This window comes from Mauremys mutica, chromosome 11, assembly GCF_020497125.1.
Source record: "Mauremys mutica isolate MM-2020 ecotype Southern chromosome 11, ASM2049712v1, whole genome shotgun sequence".
NCBI classification, from domain to species: Eukaryota; Metazoa; Chordata; order Testudines; family Geoemydidae; genus Mauremys; species Mauremys mutica.
This window is the reverse complement of record NC_059082.1, coordinates 34,118,586-34,139,497: the sequence shown is the minus strand read 5'-3', so window position 1 is coordinate 34,139,497 and position 20,912 is coordinate 34,118,586. Positions and strand designations below refer to the sequence as shown.

The 20,912-nt window shown below is 46.8% G+C and overlaps 1 protein-coding gene across 1 annotated transcript in view; it reads left to right on the top strand.

The window, feature by feature from the left end:
• Positions 1-6,992, top strand: part of DAPK2 (death associated protein kinase 2) — a 96,771-nt gene extending 89,779 nt beyond the window's left edge. Inside the window, exons 11-12 of the mRNA XM_044980891.1 lie at positions 175-258; positions 1,553-6,992. Coding sequence (XP_044836826.1) covers positions 175-258; positions 1,553-1,630 — 162 coding nt within the window. The 3' untranslated portion in view covers positions 1,631-6,992. The remainder of the gene's footprint in view (positions 1-174; positions 259-1,552) is intronic.
• The last annotated feature ends 13,920 nt before the right edge of the window (positions 6,993-20,912 follow it).

Here is a 20,912-nt window from a genome sequence, read left to right as displayed (position 1 = left end):
GGCACTGGGGCATTAATACTGATGTGATAATACTTACTTATCCTGAGGGGCTTCGAGGGCAAGCTAACATTTGCATAGTGCTTTGAAGATGTAAAGCACTAGAGCTGTATTAAGTATGTTAGGGATTTCTACATTGCAAGTGTCACTTAATTCTCATCTCTCCCCCTCCCCCAGCTCTCTTACAGTATTGTCTCGCTGTGCAACCACTTATCTCGCTCACAGATGAGAAAGGTACCACTGATGCAGGATGAAAGTTCGGTAGGTACATTGAAAAAACAAGGGGAAGAGAGAAGGGAAAAGCAACCATTTTACTGCGACGTGAATCTTGCTGCCCTAGCATGGGCACCCAAGGTCCAAAAAGTATCAGAACCGCCATGGTTCTGGGTAGTCAACCCATGGAGAAGCCAGACCATGAGATGCTGTGTACCTGTTGTGTACCCTGGGCCATTGCTCCAACGGTGCTATCTGTGGCATAAATGGGGAGCAAGGAGTGGCCAGTGGCTCTGCAAACTGTATTCACTGTATTCAAAATTATGATATGGGGGAGTAGTATGAAAGTTGCACTAGGTACATGGCTACCATAGTGATGAGCTTGGTATCAAACCCTTAACTGAGAGAGGTGAGGGGTGCAGTTGCTCTATGCTGCGTGGGGAAGAGGGGATTTCATCCCAAAACCTACTATGTATTGTAGTTCACCCATGCAAAGCCAAAGTAAATGGGCTTTGGATAGGGAATGGGAATTTGATGCTAAGGGCCAATCTTGCACTACTGATGCCAGTGGGATTTTGCGATAGACTTCAGTAGAAGCTCCCTATGTGAGCAAACATGGACTAAGGAAGCACTTGAATATAAAAAGTCTTATCTAAAATGGGAAAACCCTTGTGTTCAATGGCTTCTCATGAGAGCACATCGCTGGACGGTTTGTATTGCTTAAACTTAGGTTTGCAGAAACGTGACTCGAAAAATTCATTAGGTTGGAAGTATAACAAGCTTATGTACTCCTGATGCATTTTTGTCCAAGTATTCTATATAGGTTCTTACACCAGCTACAGTTTTTTAGTGGGCCTTATTTTAGTTATTATTTATTTATTTATTTAGCTTTATTGTTTACATACATTTGCCCAGTCTCCATTTAGCCAAAGATAAAGTGGGGGTTTCTGTCAGGCTGTTTTGACAGTGAGCTTTAGTCAATATAGAAAAACAGGAACAAGGATGTCCTGCTTTAGGGTCAGATCAACAACCCCACTACAGGCCATCTGCTGTACTTTGGCTGGGAGGTCACTTATTTTAGTTTTGGCCCAATAATCTCATCTGGGAACAGCCACCCCAAAGTGGACAAACGCGTCTAGAATCCTGTGTCTTGCTGTGGCCTCCAGTTGATGGGGGAAATATCCACAATGCAGCTTACACCTCTAGAGAACCTCAGTGATGTTTCTCTTAGCTCTCCTGCTTATCCCCCCATAGATGACTGATTAAGTATGTGTTTGCTAATCTGTGTAGGAGCTCTGTATCTCATTCAACAGACTGAAACATGACAGTCTCTTTATTTCAGAGCAATTGTGAAAGTGACCAGGAAGAAGATCTTTCCCAAAGAAATGGCACTCATCTGAGAAAAAGCAGCATATTTTAGTGTATCTAGTATTCCACACTAGAGAGACACGTGAGGAAAACCTGATCCTGGCTAAAAATGCAGCCCTAACAGCAAATCTGGTTTATGGTCAGATTCAGTGATGATGTGCTGCGCACTTTTCAAATTACACAGAGCACCTGCATAATATTCAAGATCCACTGAAAACTTGCAAAACTGGGGAGTCCGGATTCCCTGAGAAGTGCGGCAGCACCGACACTGTCGGAATAATTTTACTTGTAGAGCTTTTCATTCTTCTGTGAATTCATCTGTGAACTGTGATATCACCTGTATCCAGAACATTGTTTTTACTGACATTCTCTTAAGTGTAGTGCAATTCACATTCTGAGCCATATATAAGAATGTGTGAATTAATACCACTGGATCAGCCTTTATGGCAGTGAAGCTGTTATTGCTTCTTAAGCAAACTTTTACAAATAATTTTTATTGTTTTGTTATTAGTAACACAGATACACATGTCTGAGAGGTGTCTGCAATAATACCACTATCCTTGTCGTGATGAAAAGTCATCCTGTTTTTCCATTTTATCATCGAAGGCGCTAGCCTGCTAGCATGGAAATGGTGTAAGGAGTGGACCTGAGTGGATTTTTTTGCAGCAAACAGTATGCATTTTCCAACGAACTGAAACTATTCACTGAATCAACACAAAGGACTGAATAGTTTCAGCAAAAAATTTTTTTTCCAAAGACTGAGATCCTATTGGCAAAAGACAGGGAGAAGTCGTGGTGCCGCCACTTCCTTATAAGCTTTAGCCTGGTGATTAGGGCATTCATGCCAAACCTGGATTCAGTTCCCCCTTCTACCTGAGATGGAGAAAGGATTTGAACTTGGGGCTCCCTCAATGCAAAAAAGTACCCTAGCCACTGGGCTATGGAATATTCTGATGTGGCGCTCGCTCAGTCTCTCCTGTTGAAGCAGTTTTACAATGTATAAATAATTAAATAGTCATTGGAGCAGGGATTTGATCTGGTGTCTTCCACCTCCCATGTGAGTGCCTCAGCCACCGGCTATAGAGTCTGTCCCACACTCTGCCTGGACCAATGACTATTTGTGCTTTATCCTACGGACCACTCTATAAATCTGTGAAAATAAGCTCTATACTGGTATAACTGCATCCACACTAGGGGGTTGCACTACTTTAACTATATTGGTCTCTAAGCCAATATAGTTAAATTGGTACCAAAAGTATGTGGAGACCAACCCTTTATTTTGGATTGGATGTAGCTAAAACCACAAAGCAAACTGTTTATTCTACAAAATTTCACCTGATTTGAATGGTTTTGTATCCCAAGCTTGAGATTTTAACAGATTAGAGTTGCAAGTTTGTGTTGAAACATAACACCAGGTGAATTTTGCCTGGCTTCAGGTTTCACTGTGAACATTTTGCAAAGCATTAAAAATCAAGTTTGAGTCATAGCTTTATATCCTCTTTTAAGTGGGGATAAAAACATGCATAGTCAGAACCAGCATCCAAGAAGGAAGAGGTACCATAAGTGGAAGCAGAAAGGAAAGTGTGAGGTAAGAGACACAATAGTAAGCAGGTGGAAAGTAATCAGTGAGGAGGAATGACTGAAAGGGACAGCTAGGAAGGGGGTGGATAGATAAAGAACTGGGGCGGTTAGAAAAGACCAGAGGAGAGAAGGGAAAATAGGTTAGGAGAATTATAAAGGAAAGGGACGGAAAGAGGAGTGTTTCCACCAAATGTCAGACCACAGTCTGAAGCAGCTGATGTAAAAAAAATAGGCTACCTCATGTTCAACAGTGTTCTAGACCATGGCTAAGTCTATGGTGATCCTCAGCCTGTAAAGCCTCGTTTTCACTAGGATAAAAAGGTGTGTTCCGAATTTGAGTTAGCAAACACAAGGTAAAACCCTAGTGAAGACAAGGCAGTTTGTTGTTTGCACACATTAGCTGGTTGAGGTTAAGACTACAGGGGTGGCTAGGGTTTATGTTGATCTGCTAACTCGTGATACCTACAGGTGCCTTGTCTTTACTAGCATTTTGCCTTGTGATAGTTAATTCAAGTTAAGAACATACCTTTTTTCCTATTGAAGGCAATGCCTAACTGACCAATTACGGGGTATCAGAATTATGCAGCAATCTTTTTCTCTCCTCTAGATTTCTACAATACATTCTTAGCTGCTCTTGACTTCCCTGCTATTGTTATACTTGTTCAGAAGTCTGATTCTAAACTCTTTGAGATGGAGCCTCAGATGGCATAACTTGTCCTACCTCCATGGAAGTTAATGAGCTATGGCAATTTAAGACCAGCTGAGGCTCTGCCTCAGTGTTTCTACTGTTTCCTTGCTCTCTCCATAGCCTCAGTGACTGGCATTGTCTTGGTACCTCCTTTTTCTCTTTCCCCACAGAGAAATAAGTTCTACATCTCTGTTTGTTACAAGTTGCTTCCAAAAATTCACTTTTCACAGCAGTAGTGTCTGCTTCCCAACAGTGATGATAGTGAAGTAAAAGTTAGATTACTGAGAGCTAGACAGACATTGTGCATGATAAATCTGAACCAGCACTTAGATACTGTGCTGATAGGCCACTGTAGAAAAGTCTAGGGTAGATGATTGGAAATATGGACTTGAGCCTTGTTCGGAATATTTATTGTAAAATCTGTGGTTGCTTGCCTACTTTTTTTAAAAAATTAACTTAATTCTGCTTTGATCAACTGTTCCGTGAGTACTAAGCCTTATTTTTAATTGAGGACAACTGCCTTCTGTAGCTAGACCAGGTACTGCAGCAGCATCTGAACACCAGAATGGCATTGTGAGAAATGCTGGGTTTGGCTTACTTGTCAGCATCACTTTGCAGAACAAACACTTCTCTTTGCACTTTTTATATTGAAGAATCAGCCAGGTACCCAATAGAGCAATGTTTCTACCCATTTTCTTCTTTGCTTACTCTCTACAGTTCTCTCTGTGTATAATATTTAATATCTCCTAAATTAAGGTAAGTTTTCTAATTATTACAGTTTAAGCCACTAAGAATTCATGTGTACAGACTTTCAGGAGAGGGATGTTTCATGTATCCGAGCCACTTGTTCATATGTACGTCCTTAAAACCTTCCTTAACTAGTTTACACTGTTTGTACAGCAGTATGTATTATATCTGATTCTTCATCTCTCCCATCTTCTAAAGTCCTGAACCGTTATCACTTTTCTAATAAGATATCCAGACAGTAAGTAATTGCTGAACGCTGGCTACAATGCACCTATATCACATGGACCAAGCAAAATATCAGTTCTGTTTTCATGCAGTATTCTAGATAGCCCAATTGACTATTAAGGATGAAAGGGGATTATAATATTACTTTAACATAAATGGTACAAATTCAATATTAAAACCCAGGTTTTGATAAATTATATTGTATAGTCATACTGAGGACTTCCAACGCTGTCCGTAGTGTGTTCTATATGTTGTAATATACCACACTCAAATAAATATAGATAGCTTTATTAGCTGTTGTGCTGATATTTTAATGTACCATTGCCTTAATATTATTGTTATTTTCCTGGTTCCACATCTTAAATTATACTTGCTCTTCTACTCACTCACCCAATATCTCTGTGTTTACAAGCTAATGGAGACCAAGTCTTCAGTGTATTGTTCAGTTACCTATTTTATATTTTTTTTAAAAAATAGAATATATCAGCTTGTGTAGACTTAAACATTGGACTAAAAGTGAATTTGCACTGTAGTAATGGATACATAAACAGAGAATAGTGCATAGAAAAACTGTTTTCTTTTCATTCTATAGAGGAATATTTATAAGGAGAACACTAAAAATATATATTTGAAAAATCAATGGCTCCTCCACTTGTCTCCCAGTTTCTAAGTTCAGGATTGTCTTTGTCCTGTCCCACGTGATGGTGCTCAGATTAACCTGAGTTTATCAGATGGCTGAGTTTATCAGAGAGAATTTGAAGACCTGCTGAGCACCCAAACCTCTAATTTGAAGTCTGCATGAAAATCAGGCCTGAGCCCTGGTTACAGTAACATCCTGGATTAAAACATCAGACATTGCTTTGGGCCCAGTCCTGAGAGGAGTTGAATGCCCTCACCTCCCACTGAAGTCAATATGAATTAGCATTTTTCAGGATTATGGCCTTTAGTTTTGGCTGTACCCCGTGTAACTAAGGGCATGAGTATGCAGTAATAACCATAACTGTACTGTCACTCACAGATAAAACAGCATTGCCCTCCTTTCCTTACTATGTTCTGCGAGCCTGTAGCTTCACATGACTTGTATGGGATGTGGCATTCAGTGCAAGGGAACCACCAGGGGGTGTTATAGGCAACACTCATATTTGAGCAAAACTATTTCCTGATCTTTTTTCCAAATACTAATTCAATGCCTGTGTATATTTTGGAGGTTTCAGTGCAAACTCCAGTCACTGATTTACTAGTACATTTCTTTCCATATGTATTTGTAACTTTGAAGTCTATACCTATTCCTATATGTTCTGTTGGGGTGAAATTCACTCCTGTGCAGAAGGGCCAGTACAAGGCATAAGCAACTCTTAGTTAAGCTCTAACTAGAAGACTTACGTGTTGCATAGTCCTCGTCCTGGCTCCTGCATGATTTGGAATCTTAAATATAATTCTCCTAGTACAACAGCCTTGAGTTTCCCCTTGATACTGAAAGTAGAATGTAAGAATGTACTTCATTATAATGGTTGCACATGTTACAGGACTTGCCTCTTTGGGAGAAGATCTATATTTTTAATGCATGCCTGGCCCCTTGGGAATCTGAAGAGGAGGGAAGCAATAGTCTGACTAAAGAATAAATATTTTATTATAAATCAATTGACATAATATGGATATTTTATTATTGGTGCACCCGTGCTGTTTTTAACCTCTGAAGCTATGTTTTTATTAGGAGAAATACTCAGATTTTTATTGAGAACCTGGCAAGAATACAAACTCTATCAGAATGCATGAAATATATTTGTCATTCTGATTGGCGAATAAAACTTTGCAAAATATTAATGTGTGTAATCTCCTTATTTCCCTGTGCATTTGTATGGATAGAGAGGGAAGGATGGTCCAGTGGTTAACTGGGATGCTGGAGACTCAGTTTTTAGCTCTGCCACAGGCTTTCTGTGAAGCCTTCGGCAAGTCACTTATCCTCACTGTGCCACAGTTCCACATCTGTAGATAATAACACTTCTGTACGTCACAGCAGTGCTGCAAGGCTAAATAAATTAAAGATTGTGAGGCATTCAGATATTACAGTAATGAGGGCCATATAAATACCTCAGAGAGGATTTAAGAAATTTTCTACTGTGCTGCTGCCATATTAGAAATGCTATCACATGTTCTTCCTCTGCACTCGGTCAGATTTGTACCTGAGGGTAGATGCTGAAGAGAGCCGTGTAAAGCTGCTGGAGTTTCTGTCCATTTTGCAAACCTGGGGGCAGGATGTTTATGCAGCAGAGAAATGAAGCTGTGTTTAAGGGTCTCAGAAGCAAGTGTTACACATGTCCTGATGTCAAACATAGCAGTGTGCCAGCAGGAAGGTGACAAAGAAATAGCAACACCGCAGAAGTAGGCTGACCCACTAAACCTGCCAGGCTCAAGACGTGGCATGGAATGCGAGAGCACTTAGGCTGCTGGCAGCCTCGGTGGAGTTGATTTAGGGTGCCAGTCAGGTTGAAGCTGTAAGTGGCAGAAGAGCTGCAGCACTGCTGGCTGGTGCATTCTGTCTGCTGCAGAATGCAGCCATTTGGAGAGGGGTAGGGCTCAGAGGATATGAACTTCCAACTCCCAAGCAACAGAGAGTCCTGTGGCACCTTATAGACTAACAGACGTATTGGAACCTGAGCTTTCCAGTTTGTCAGACATCTGACGAAGTGGGTATTCACCCACGAAAGCTCATGCTGCAAAACGTCTGTTAGTCTATAAGGTGCCACAGGACTCTTTGTCGCTTTTTACAGATCCAGACTAACACAGCTACCCCTCTGATACTTAACCCCCAAGTGCCAGTGCCTAGAGGAGTTGCCTCAACATTTGCCTGGAACAAATTTAATCTCTTTTCTATGTGAGCTGCTGACTTGTCAAAGTTGCACCCCAGAGCGGGTGCCTGGCACCAATGCAGTCCAGCAGCTGGCTGGCTGGGGGCGTTGTGGGGACCTAGGGCACTGGAGACGGCAGGCTGGAGTGGAAGTATGTTGGAGGCAGCACAGCAGTGCTGCATGAGTCCGAAAAACAAGCAAACAAAAAAGGTGCGGTCACTTCCCCCCCCCCCCGTTTAGCATGTGCAGGGGGATAACAAGAGATACTTACACTGGAGAGCAGGATCGTGACATGATGCAAGGCATGCCTCGTCCTCCTAGGCACCGCACATGTTCCCTCCAGCATGCACCTAGCTCCTGCCAACCCAAGGAGCAAGAGAGTGGGACTGGAATGTGACCACTAAGCGGTGGGGCATCAGGCAAACCCTTCACATCCTCAGTTACATTTTTCAGTCTGCATCCTTTAAGTAACTGAAAGCTCTATTATGACTAGCTCTGAACCCTGCATGAACACATTGAGCGTATCTTGGTGTAAGTGACTTTTCAAAGGTTAATACTGTTTACATTTGGATGTGGGCCAGGAAAGCTACTTAATTTTGTCTATGGTTTCACAGTGGTAGCCATGTTAGTCTGTATCAGCAAAAACAACAAGGAGTCCTTGTGGCACCTTAGAGACTAACAAATTTATTTGGGCATAAGCTTTTGTGGGCTAGAACCCACTTCATCAGATGCATGGAGTGAAAAATACAGGAGCAGGTATAAATACATGAAAGCGTGAGGTCAGTCTAACAAGATAAATCAATTAGCAGGATACCAAGGGAGGAAAAATAACTATTGAAGTGGTAAGAGAGTGGCCCATTACAGACAGTTGACGAGAAGGTGTGAGTAACAGTAGGGAGAAATTAGTATTGGGGAAATTAGGTTTAGGTTTTGTAATGACCCAACCACTCCCAGTCTTTATTCAGGCCTAATCTGATGGTATCCAGTTTGCAAATTAATTCCAGTTCTGCAGCTTCACATTGGAGTCTGTTTTTGAAGTTTTTTTGTTGAAGAAATGCCACTTTTAGGTCTATTATTGAGTTACCAGAGAGACTGACGTGTTCTCCTACTGGTTTTTGAATGTTATGATTCCTGATGTCAGATTTGTGCCCATTTATTCTTTTGCATAGAGACTGTCTGGTTTGGCCAATGTACATGGCAGACGGGCATTGCCGGCACATGATGGCATATATCCCATTGGTAGATGTGCAGGTGATCGAGCCCCAGATGGTGTGGCTAATGTGGTTAGGTCCTATGATGGTGTCCCTTGAATAGATATGTGGACAGAGTTGGCACCAGGGTTTGTAGCAGGGTTTGGTTCCTGAGTTGGTGTTTTTGTTGTGTGGTGTGTAGTTGCTGGTGAGTATTTGCTTCAGGTTGGGGGGCTGTCTGTAAGCAAGGACTGGCGTGTCTCCCAAGGTCTGTGAGAGCAAGGGATCGTCCTTCAGATTAGGTTGTCGATCCTTGATGATGCGCTGGAGATGTTTTAGTTGGGGGCTGTAGGTGATGGCTAGTGGTGTTCTGTTACTTTCTTTGTTGGGCCTGTCTTGTAGTAGGTGACTTCTGGGTACCCTTCTGGCTCTGTCAATCTGTTTCTTCACTTCACCAGGTGGGTATTGTAGTTTTAAGAATGCTTGATAGAGATCTTGCAAGTGTTTGTCTCTGTCTGAGGGATCAGAGCAAATGTGGTTGTGTCTTAGAGCTTGGCTGTAGACAATGGATTGTGTGATGTGATCTGAATGAAAGCTGGAGGCATGTAGGTAAGTATAGCGGTGTCACAGAGTGTGGGGGAGTCAGGGCCCTGCACCCCCCACTTTCTGCGATTTACTGTGACTTTCAGCCAGCCAGTAAAACAGAAGGTTTATTAGATGGTCCCAAGCAGGGCTTGTAGGTACAGCCAGGACCCCTCAGCCAGGTCCCTCTGGGGGGGGGCAGGGGGGGCAAGGATCTTAGACCCCAGACTTGGGGTTCCCTGTCTCTTCCCAGCCAGCCCAAAACTGAAAGCAAAACCCCTCCAGCAGGCTTTCTCCCCCTCCTTTCCTTCTCCTTTCCCTTTGTCCAGTTTTTCGGGCAAAGGTGTTGACTTGCCCCACCCCCTTTCCTGGCTCAGGTTACAGGCTCAGGTACCGTCCATCACCTAAAGTCATCCCCTGCTCTCCCATCCCCCATGGAGACAGTTCCAGTAAAACTAGACGACATTCCCAGGTCAATCCACCCCACTCCCTACTGCATCACAAGCGGTCAGTAGGTTTCCAGTACAGGGTGATGTTTATGTGACCATTGCTTATTAGCACTGTAGTGTCTAGGAAGTGGACCTCTTGTGTGGATTGGTCCAGGCTGAGGTTGATGGTGGGGTGGAAATTGTTGAAATCTTGGTGGAATTCCTCAAGGGTCTCCTTCCCATGGGTCCTGATGATGATGTCATCAATGTAGCGCAAGTAGAGTAGGGGTGTAAAGGGACGAGAGCTGAGGAAGTGTTGTAAAGTCACCCATAAAAATGTTGGCATACTGAGGGGCCATGCGGGTACCCATAGCAGTCCTGCTGACTTGAAGGTATAAGTTGTCCCCAAATCTGAAATAGTTGTGGGTGAGGACAAAGTTCAGCCACCATGTTTCTTGTGACGGTATCGGGGATGCTATTCCTGATGGCTTGCAGTCCGTCTTTGTGTGGAATGTTTGTGTAGAGAGCTTCTGCATCCATAGTGGGTGGCTAGGATGGTGTTTTCTGGAAGATCACCAAAGGATTGTAGTTTCCTCAGGAAGTCAGAGGCGTCTCGAAGATAGCTGGGAGTGCTGGTAGCGTAGGGCTTGAGGATAGAGACTACACAGCCAGATAATCCTGCTGTCAGGGTGCCAATGCCTGAGATGATGGGGCATCCAGGATTCCCAGGTTTATGGATTTTGGGTAGCAGGTAGAATAGCCCTGGTCGGGGCTCTAGGGGTGTGTCAGTGTAGATTTGTTCCTGTGCTTCTTTAGGGAGTTGCTTGAGCAGATGGTGTAGCTTCTTTTGGTAATCCTCAGTGGGATCAGAGGGTAATGGCCTGTAGAATGTGGTGTCAGAGAGTTGTCTAGCAGCCTCTTGTTCATATTCCGACCTATTCATGATGACTACAGCACCTGTCTGTGAGAGAAGAGGTAATGCATGTTTTAATTACATATTTAAATATTTACTTTGTCCACTTTTTCACAAACCATTTCAATTTCTGTGACTGCGTCCTATGAAATATGCTGTTCCCTGTTGGTCCATCAGTATTGTAGTAGTGGGTCAGTGGCAGGTATTGGATAGATTAGGTATGTGGTGAAGCCACCTCTTGTTCCCTTTCCTAGTTCTTTCAAAATGGCGTGGGGGAGGGGAGTTGTCAGAACTGGTTCAGAGGCCCTTCTAAGAGTCTGCATCACTGACCTAGTTGATTTAACATGCATGGCATCAGGAGAGATGAATTATACAGTAGATCATTCAGCCTTCTGCAGCTACTTAAGCAAAATCAGTGTAATCTGCATTGCAAATGGAGTTATCTGCCCGAAGTGATAGGAAATGTTTGAACAGGTTCCAGGGTGAGCTGTACAAACTGATTTAGATCTCTCATTCTGGTCCTGTTACGACCTTTAAGGAAGCCCAGTGGTTTTGCTGATTCCAAGTACTGCCTGCCGTTAATGTTCTTTTAGTTAAATTACTTCATTGTAGGTAATTGCATCACCTTGCAACAGCTGTTTATCTAGTTTGGCATTTTAATATGAATGGCTTTTGATTCTGTGGGGAATGTGAAGGGTGGTTATACATGCTGAGCCATAAGTAACTGGGCACTCAGTCCTGTTTATAAATATATCCACTTTCAAACCACATGCCGAGGAAGCTTTAGGAGAATTGGCTGATAGTGATTTGAAGGACATGGCAGTGGTTTGTGCATGTGTGTCAGTGATACTGAGGGTATGTCTACACTGCAACTAGACACCCGCAGCTGGCCTGTGCCAGCCAACTTGGGCTCTGGGGCTGTTTCACTGCTGTGCAGACTTCTGGGCTTGCGCTGGATTCTGGGCTCTAGGACCCTGCAGGGTGGGAGGTCCCAGAGCTCAGGTTCCATCCCCAGGCCAGAAATCTACACAGCAATGAAACAGCTCTGCAGCCTGAGCCCCATGACCCCGAGTCGGCTGGCACAGGCCAGCTGCCACTTTCTCTTTGCTGTGTAGATGTACCCTGAGTGTGCAGGAATTCAGGCAGTGGATTACCATGCCCTTTTTCCCCCTCTCCCCCAGTAATTCTCCCAAGCAATAAATAGATAGCCCCTTCTCTTTCCATCAGGCTGCCTTCCCCAGCACGGGTCAGCCAGGCACACACATAGTGTACATGGCTGTCTGGGTCTTAATGCTCAATATCCACAGAAGGAGATCAACTCTCTTCTGTTAAAAATTGAGGCCATTTAGTCTGCCTTGGAATAAGGGTTCATTGGGTGATAGCCAGGTCCTCCTCTTTGGCTGGGATGTGTAAGCTGGTTGCTTTTTTCTCTTAATGGACTTCTAAGCAAAAAAGTCGTTTGGGATTTAGCAAGTGAACCCTTATCCCACTTCATAGTGTATTCTGGGGTAAGTCCCTGTCATCAGTGCTGTGTCCGAGCACTCAGCAATGGATTGCAAGCCAGCAGCTGGCACTAGGGACTTGAAGAGTCTGCATTATCCTAGCTAGAGTTCACACATCGCTCTTCAAAGGCAGCTGAGGCTCATTACCAATTCAGCCAGGATGGCAAGGAGTCAAAGGTTGTTCTAGTCATCTCATTAGAGAGTGGGCTAAAGGGTACAGTAGCTGATTAGTAAATGAAGTTTTGGAGGGGTGTGGCTGAGCCTGTCTGCATCTCAATTAAGCTCAGTCAGTTGAAATATGATATTGCTGGCACTTGCTGACTGTGCTAATTTGAGTGTCTTCAAAACACTGCAAATGAATTCCAAATGAGTTTCCCCAAGGATTAAAACAGGCTAAGCCTCAGGCCTGGTCTACACTAGGACTTTAATTCGAATTTAGCAGCGTTAATTCGAACTAACCGCTCAACCGTCCACACCAGGAAGCCATTTAATTCGAACTAGAGGGCTCTTTAGTTCGAATTTGGTACTCCACCCCGACAGGTGGAGTAACGCTAAATTCGACATGGCTAGCTCGAATTAGGCTAGGTGTGGATGCAAATCGAACTTAGTAGCTCCGGGAGCTATCCCACAGTGCACCACTCTGTTGACGCTCTGGACAGCAGTCCGAGCTTGGATTCTCTGACCAGCCACACAGGAAATGACCCGGGAAAATTTGAATTCATTTTCCTGTCTGGGCACTTTGAATCTGACGTCCTGGCTGGACATCGGGGCGAGCTCCGCAGCACCTGCAACGATGCAGAGCTCTCCAGCAGAGGAGTTCATGTTATCTGTGAATAGAAAGAGGGACCCAGCATAGACTGACTGGGAACTCTTCGATCTGATCGGTGTGTGGGGCGAGGAGTCTGTGCTTTCGGAGCTGCGCTCCAAAACAGGGAATGCGAAGACCTACGAGAAGGTCTCCAAAGCCATGAGAGACAGAGGATACAGGCGGGATGCAACGCAGCGCCGCGTGAAAATCAAGGACCCCAGACAAGGCTACCAAAAAATCAAAGCGGCAAACGGACGCTACGGAGCCTGCCACCACTGCCCCACCAGTGACCGTGGACTCTGACGATGGGACAGTGTCGACGGCCAGTTCCTCGGTGATGTTCGCGGACGGGGAAGATGAGGAAGGGTTTGTGGAGGACGAGGCAGGCGAGAGCGCTTACAACGCTGGTTTCCCCGACAGCCAGGATCTATTCATCACCGTCACGGAGATCCCCCAACAACCCTCCCCGGCCATTAACCCGGACCCTGAATCAGGGGAAGGAGCAGTCGGTAAGTGCTTTAACCATGTTAACTTTTATTCTTAATATAACAGGAATCTTAACTGTGTGAAAAGGAGGTCTCTCTAGATATGGGGATAGAACAGAAATCATCCTTGGAGATATCCACGAAGCTCTCCTTGCGTTAATCGAAAAGCATCAGCAGGAGGTTCCTGGGGAGAGCTGCCTTATTGGGTGCTCCGTGGTAGCACAGTTTTCCGCGCAAGGCTTTCATGAGGTACTCAGGGAGCACTGCCTCCCCGAGCACGGCTGCATCGGGCCCTGGTTCGTGCTAGCTTTCACGCAGCATGCGCTCTCTATCTCCTTCAGTGACCCTCCTCAGGGTGATCTCGCTCGGAGACTCCTGCATCTAATTAGGGTAATTACTGTAATTTTACGCCTGGTCCAAAGTATTTTTAAAAAATCTCCGGACAGATGGCGTAGCAGAGAGTCAGCACGCTGCTGCGTGACAAGCGTAACGGAAAGCCAAAGAATCAAATGGACGCTCATGGAGGGAGGGGGGAATGAGGACGCAAGGTATCCCACAGTTCCTGCTGTCACCGAAAAGTATTTGCATTCTTGGATGAGCTCCAAATGCTTCTAGGGTCAAACACAGTGTCTGCGGTGGGTCAGGGCATAGTTCGGCAATTTGCGCACACACCCCATCCACCACCAGAAGTGAAAACAATCCTCTGTTGACTCTTTTACATGTCACCCTATCTTTACTGAATGCTGCAGATAGACGCGATGGTGCAGCACTCAACACCAACATCTTTGCTCCCCCCACGCTATGGATGGCTGATGGTACAAAAAGATGGAAATCCGTCCTCATCATCAGCCTATTGGCACATGGGGCAGTGCAAAAGGGCTGGTAACCATGCTGACTAGCATCAGTAAGGTCGATCAAGGGCGCCTGTCCCTAATTTTTGATGGCAGATGGTGCAATATGGCTGGTAACCGTCCTCATCATTGCAACAGGAGGCTGAGCTCCATCAGCCCCCACCCTTCATTGTAAATAAAAGATTCAATTGCCCCTGGACTAGCAGAGGGATGATGGGCTCCTTCATCCACACTCCTTAATGTCCTGCCTGGACTATCATTGCAGCTGGAGGCTTCCTTCCACTCATTTCTCACAAACAAGTCACTGTGTCTTATTCCTGCATTCTTTATTACTTCAAAACACAAGTGGGGGGACAATGGTATGGTAGCCCAGGAAGGCTAGGGTAAGAACGGAATGAACAGGTGGTGTTGTTGCAGGAGCACCCCCTGTGAATAGCATACAGCTCATAATTTATGCAGGATCGGACACAGAGCAGCTGTGCTCTCTGGTTCTATGATACAGTGGTTCTCTAGTACACTTGCCCATAATCTAGGCAGGACTGATTCTATTTTTAGATACCAAAAAGGAGGGATTGACTCAGGGAGTCATTCCCAATTTTTGCTTTTGCGCCCCTGGCTGTTCGGCCAGGGGCACTTATGACAGCACCAAATGGGGCAGTGCAAAAGGACAGGTAACCATGCCCATCTTATTACCATCTTATTACCAATTTATGGTATGGTAGATGGTACAATATGGCTGGTAACCATCTCTGCTGTCATGCAAAAGCAAAAGCATGCTGCTGTGTAGCGCTGCTGGCCCGCCTCTGTCAGCGGCATCTAGTACACATACAGTGACATACACAAAAGGCAAAACAGTGTCCATGGTTGCCACGCTATGGCGTATGCCAGGGCAATTCTGGGAAAACGGGCTTGAAATGATTGTCTGCCGTTGCTTTCCCGGAGGAAGGAATGACTGGCGACATTTACCCAGAATCCACCGCGAAAATGATTTCTGCCCCAGCAGGCACAGGGGTCTCCACCCAGAATTCACAGAGACAGCCTAGACTCAGTTAATTGTTCGCAAAAATGTATCTTTGCAAGGAATTCACTCCCTGTTTCCCATCTCACAGCTTACACTGTCTCCAGACCTGCCACAGCATCCCCCTCGCAGAGGCTGGCAAAGATTAGGCGGCGAAAGAAAAAGACAAGGGACAAGATGTTCGAGGAACGTATGGGCTGCTACCTAGCAGAGGCGGACCAGCAGAGCCAGTGGAGGGAGACCGTCTCTCTGTGCCAGCGCTCACACAGCGAACGGGAGGAGAGGTGGCGTGAGGAAGACAAGCAGGCGACTGAAACAATGCTTGGACTAGTGAGGGAGCAAACGGACATGCTCAGGCGCCTTGTGGATGTTCTGCAGGACCGCAGGAGGACAGAGACACCCTGCAGTGTATCTGCAACCGCACTCCCCCGCCACAAAGTCCCATACCTCCCTCACCGAAAATAATCAGGAGGAGGGGCGGCCGGGGACGTGAATACTGTCACTGCACCACAGCACAGTGCTCAAGTACCCAAAAGCTCTCATACCCTACATTTGCCGAAGTCCTTCACTTCCAGACTCACAGTAGTCCCAATCCCAGTCCCATCCCCTAACTGTCTACTTAATTAATAAAAATGCTTTGCTGTTAATTACTGTTTCTGTTATGTTTTTTCAAAGAAGACTGTGTTTGAATGGGGGGCGTGGGGAAGGGGGTGGTTAATTGCATAGGACAGTCACCTTTCCCAGGGTACAGACACGGGGGCAGGATCAGCAGCGGGTCACACACACGGTGCAGTCAGTAGGCACCCTGGTCGGTTTTTGGAGGTGGTTTCCAGGATCTGTGTGGGCGGGGGAGATGTGACTTTGCAGCGGGGGAGGGCGGTTACAGATCTTATACAGCGGTCCTTGTCCTGGACCGCTGAGTCACGCAGCTGAGGAATCTGTATCCGTCCTCCTCCACCACAAGGTCACATATCCCCCCGCACACAGAATTCCATAAAGAGGGATGGCAGGCTCCGTTGAAAGAAGCATTCCGGCACTGCGGACCGCTCTAGGAGCAGGAGCCTGTCATTCCTTGAGTTTAGAGGCGGTCTTTACATCACCGCACACCCTACCCAGCACAGCCTGTGTCCCAGTTTCAACCCTTTCACGAAAAGTCATGAATAAAGAAACCTTTGTTAAGTAATAATGGGACATGTATTTTATTTTTACACGTGTGCTGGAAGTGGGGGTAACGGGGTGAACGGGGTATGTAACCGAAGAGGAGAGTCAACAGTAACTGGGTAAAGAAACAGGGGCAGGTTCAGCTTCTCTGTAAAGAAATTGAACAGTCACAGGTCATGCTGCTCGCTGGTATTTGAAGAGTTCCTTGTCGCTGTCCCAGGCGCCTGTATAGGGCTTCATGAGCAAGTGCATTAGCGGGCAGGCTGGGTCCCCGAGGATGACTATAGGCATCTGCACATCCACAACAGTTATTTCGTGGTCCGGGAAGAAACTACCTTCCTGCAGGCGTCTGAGCAGCCCACAGTTCCTGAAAACACACGCATCATGAACCTTGCCCGGCCACCCGACGTTGATGTTTGTAAAACGTCCCCTATGGTCCCCCAGTGCTTGCAGCACCATTGAAAAGTAGCCCAATTTCTCATCAGCTGACTGTGGAAGAGGTGGACGATAAAGTGCGAGGAGGAGAAAACGGCGATGATCGCAGCGGGCTCCGTGCTTGCAGTGCTGTGGCGTCCGCGCTGTCACTGACCAGAAAAGTGCACGAACAGATTGCCCGCAGGCGCTTTCAAGGAGGGAGGGAGGGAGGTTGTGATTGACGGTTCAATGACGACACTTACCCAAAACCACCCTCGACACATTTCTCCCCCCAGCAGGCATTGGGGGCTCTACCCAGCATTCCAATGGGCAGCGGGGACTGCGGGAACTGTGGGATAGCTTCCCACAGTGCACCGCTTCCAAAGTCAACGCTGGCCCCGTGAATGTGGACTCAGAAATTCGAATTAGTGTATTTAGTATGGATACACAAATTCGACTTCATAAGGTCGAATCCACAAATTCGAACTAAGTTGATTCGAAATAGTCTTGTAGTGTAGACAAGGCCTCAGATATGGCCTTTGAGGTGAACAAGGCTGGCTGCTGCTGACCTGTGACAAGAGGTAACGTGCAGAAGGAGAAGAGGTTGTGGGAGGGAAAACTAGATAGAGGTTCTGGAGGGGAAAGAGGCAAGAAGAGAAAATAAAAAGGGAGAGAGAAAGCAAAGCATGTTGGAGGAGTCTAAAGAAAGCTCTGTGGAGATAAAATGACTGGAAGTGGGCGTCACAGCAGAGAAAAAAAATCAGGAATGGACTAAAACATGCAAAGAAAATCCTAATGTAAGCGGGAGAATGGTCCCGCTATTGTGGGGAACTTTCCTGGCTTCTGCACTACCCTGGTGAAGTGGGCTAGCGAAAGGATCTGAGTCCTTGCTCCCACTTCCTTTACCCAGAGGCCTCTCTGCTCTTGAGGACTCCCCTTCCACTCTCCTGTCTGGCAGAGTCCTCGTAACCCCAAAAAGGCTGGGCCCAGGATTCCTGGGGGGCTCAACCCCCAACCTTGCTGTGGTCACCCAGGACAGGGGCTAGGGTGCCCCCACTCTGGGGTACTCTCTCTGCACTGGGCACCTTCCTGGCCCACTGATCATTTCATACAATTTAAAGCAAAGTCATGTTGCTTAACAATTAATTTTAAAAAAGAATAAGGAAAAATGGGCCTCTTAGCTGAGGCATCTCCCTGTGCTGGGCCCACTGCCCAGGGTCTCCCTCACTCTCCCCAGCTGCTCACCGCACCTGGCTCCCGACTGCTCCAGCCCCAGCCCAGCTCCACTCTGCCTCAGCACGGCTGCTGCTGCTCTGCCTTCAGCTCCCTGGGCTGCTTCTCTCGCTTCCCTGGCTCTGGTTGCTACAGGTCTGCTCTGCGGGCTGCTTCTGTGACTCTGCTCCCAGCTCTGACCTGCTTCCTTGGCTGCTGGTCTGGCCCCTCTGACTCTGGTTACTGCAGCTCTGCTTCCAGCAGCTTAGCTTGGGCCCCTGCTTTCTCCTTAGCTCGGCCCCACTATGTCTGACTCAGGCTATTCCAGCTCACACGGAGGATGGGACCTCCGTGCCTCCTGATTAGCCTGCCCACCCTGTCAATCAGGCTGATCTGGAGCGTTGGCCTCTCCCCATTGTTCCTGGGGACTGTCAGTCTCAGGCTCCTGATTTCCCATTGACCCCGCCCTTTTCAGGGCGGGGAGCTAGCCAACCAAAACACCCCCACGTGTTAGTAAGGGGGCAACAGTCCCCATACTCTAAGTTTGAGGTTAGTAAAAATTACTTTAACTTCCTTGGCTGTAAAAGGGAAGCAGAAGAGAAGGTTGTTTTTCTATTGGTGAAAGTTGATCTGTCTCCTGTGAGAGCCAGGGCTAGGCACACCTGCTTCCCAGTCCAGAGAACCCTCCACCACAACTGCACAGCATCCTGCACAGCAATGTAGGGTTGCCAACTCTCTCCAGGAATTAAAGATTAATATTCAATTAAATATTATGTCGTGATGAAACCTCTAGAAATGCATCCAACCAGAATTAGGCAACCCTAATACCCCCACCCAGTGCCACCTGCACAGCCCCATCACCACAACTGTCCAGTGCCTCACATGGCCCCTCTACTGCTCAGCACCTCAACACACACATCTCCCCTAGTGCCCCCCCCAAAGCCCTCAGCCACACTCACCAGCCCCCCTGGGAGGTGACTATGTCTGCCGGGCTGAACTGGTAGCACGTCTGGGGCCAGTCATGGACTGCTCTGGCCCGTTGGGCATGGTTGATCAGCCAGGCTGGAGCAGAAGGGGTCCTGTCCAGGCTGGGTTCTCTCAGGACCCACTTTCCTGACCCCCAGCATTGGATTGTTGAGCTCTTCTCCTGCCACAGGGGTAGGGTTGCCAAGTCTGGTTTTTGACTGGAACACTGTCGAAAAAGGACCTTGATGGCACCGGTCAGCACTGGTTGGCAGCACAGTAGGGCTGGCAGGCTCCCTACCCAAATCTGCTCAGCTCCCAGGAAGCAGCTGGCATATCCCTCTGGCTCCTAAGTGTAGGGGAAGCCACGGGGGCTCTAGGTGCTGCCCCTCCCAGTGCTGGCTCCACAGCTCCCATTGGCCAGGAACTGTGGCCAATGGCAGCTGTGGGAGTGGTGATTGCAGATGGGGCAGTGCACAGAATCCCCTGGCCACCTTTCCGTCTAGGAGCCGGACATGACAGCCACTTCTGGGAGCTGCCTGAGGTAAATGCCATCCAGAGCCCATACCCTGAACCCCGTCTTGTACCCTACCCCGCTGCCCCAGCCCTGAGCCACCCCGCACCCAAACCCCCTCCCACACTCCTACCCCAGCCCAGAGTCCCCTCCCACATGCTGAACCCCTCATTTCTGGCCCCACCTTGAAGCCAGCACCCCCAGTCCAAAGCCCATATCGCCTCCCACACCCCAAACTCCTGCCTCAGCCCAGAGCCCCTCCCACACTCTGAACCCTGATGGGACCTGCATGCAGCAAACTTTGAATTTTTAGGTGCTCCTAGAACACCGGTGCGCCAGACACGTGTCTTCAGTGCCTAATTGGAAATCAGCCCTGGTGACAGCCTGTATTTGGGTCAGTCCCCAGTAAGTCCCCCGCCCCCGTCCCGCAACCTTTCCTATGTAAAATGTTGGTGCTCCAGAGTGTGGCCTTCCTATAATCACAGCTGGCTTTATTTTGGGATTAGGTGCCATTAAACCCTGAGCGATTTAATCCAATGGTTGCTCTAGGTGTCAGAGGAGACAAACCAAAATAAATCTTCTCTTTAATTCTTGTTATGAAATCTGCCAAAACCTGAAACTGAAATTCAAGTGCTATGTTTTCTGGGTCAAACTCACCCCTCACCCAGGGCCCACCCAAGGGCTTTAAGTAGCACATTTTAGCCAATGAGAGGAAAACTGTGGAAAAAGTTCACAGGCACCAACTATACTTCATATATGGTAGTTCTTAATGTATCCCTGTTAAAATGATCTTTGGAACTTATATGGTCGCTATTACTAGTGTAGAATATGATCAGTTTGGCATCTTTTAGTGCATTTATCCTCTCAATGCCCCGGTAAGGTAGTAATGTGCTATTACCCTTGCTTTACAGATGGGAAACTGAGGCACGGAAAGAGTAAGTGATTTGCCCATGGTCATACAGGAAGTCTGGCAAAGCAGGGAATTGAACCCTGGTCTCCCAGTTGCTAAGTCCTGGACTATGCATTGGACCTGATCCTCCATTCTGTGGGTGGCATGTGTGGTTGGGTTGTTTTTTTAAATTACTGAACTTTTTTCACATTAGACTTTCCTCACTGTTCAGCTAGGAGGTAGTGATAAGAGGCAGCTGGGGTTCTCTTGACTTCCTGCAGGTTGACCCTTGATCATATAAACTATTAGTGTAA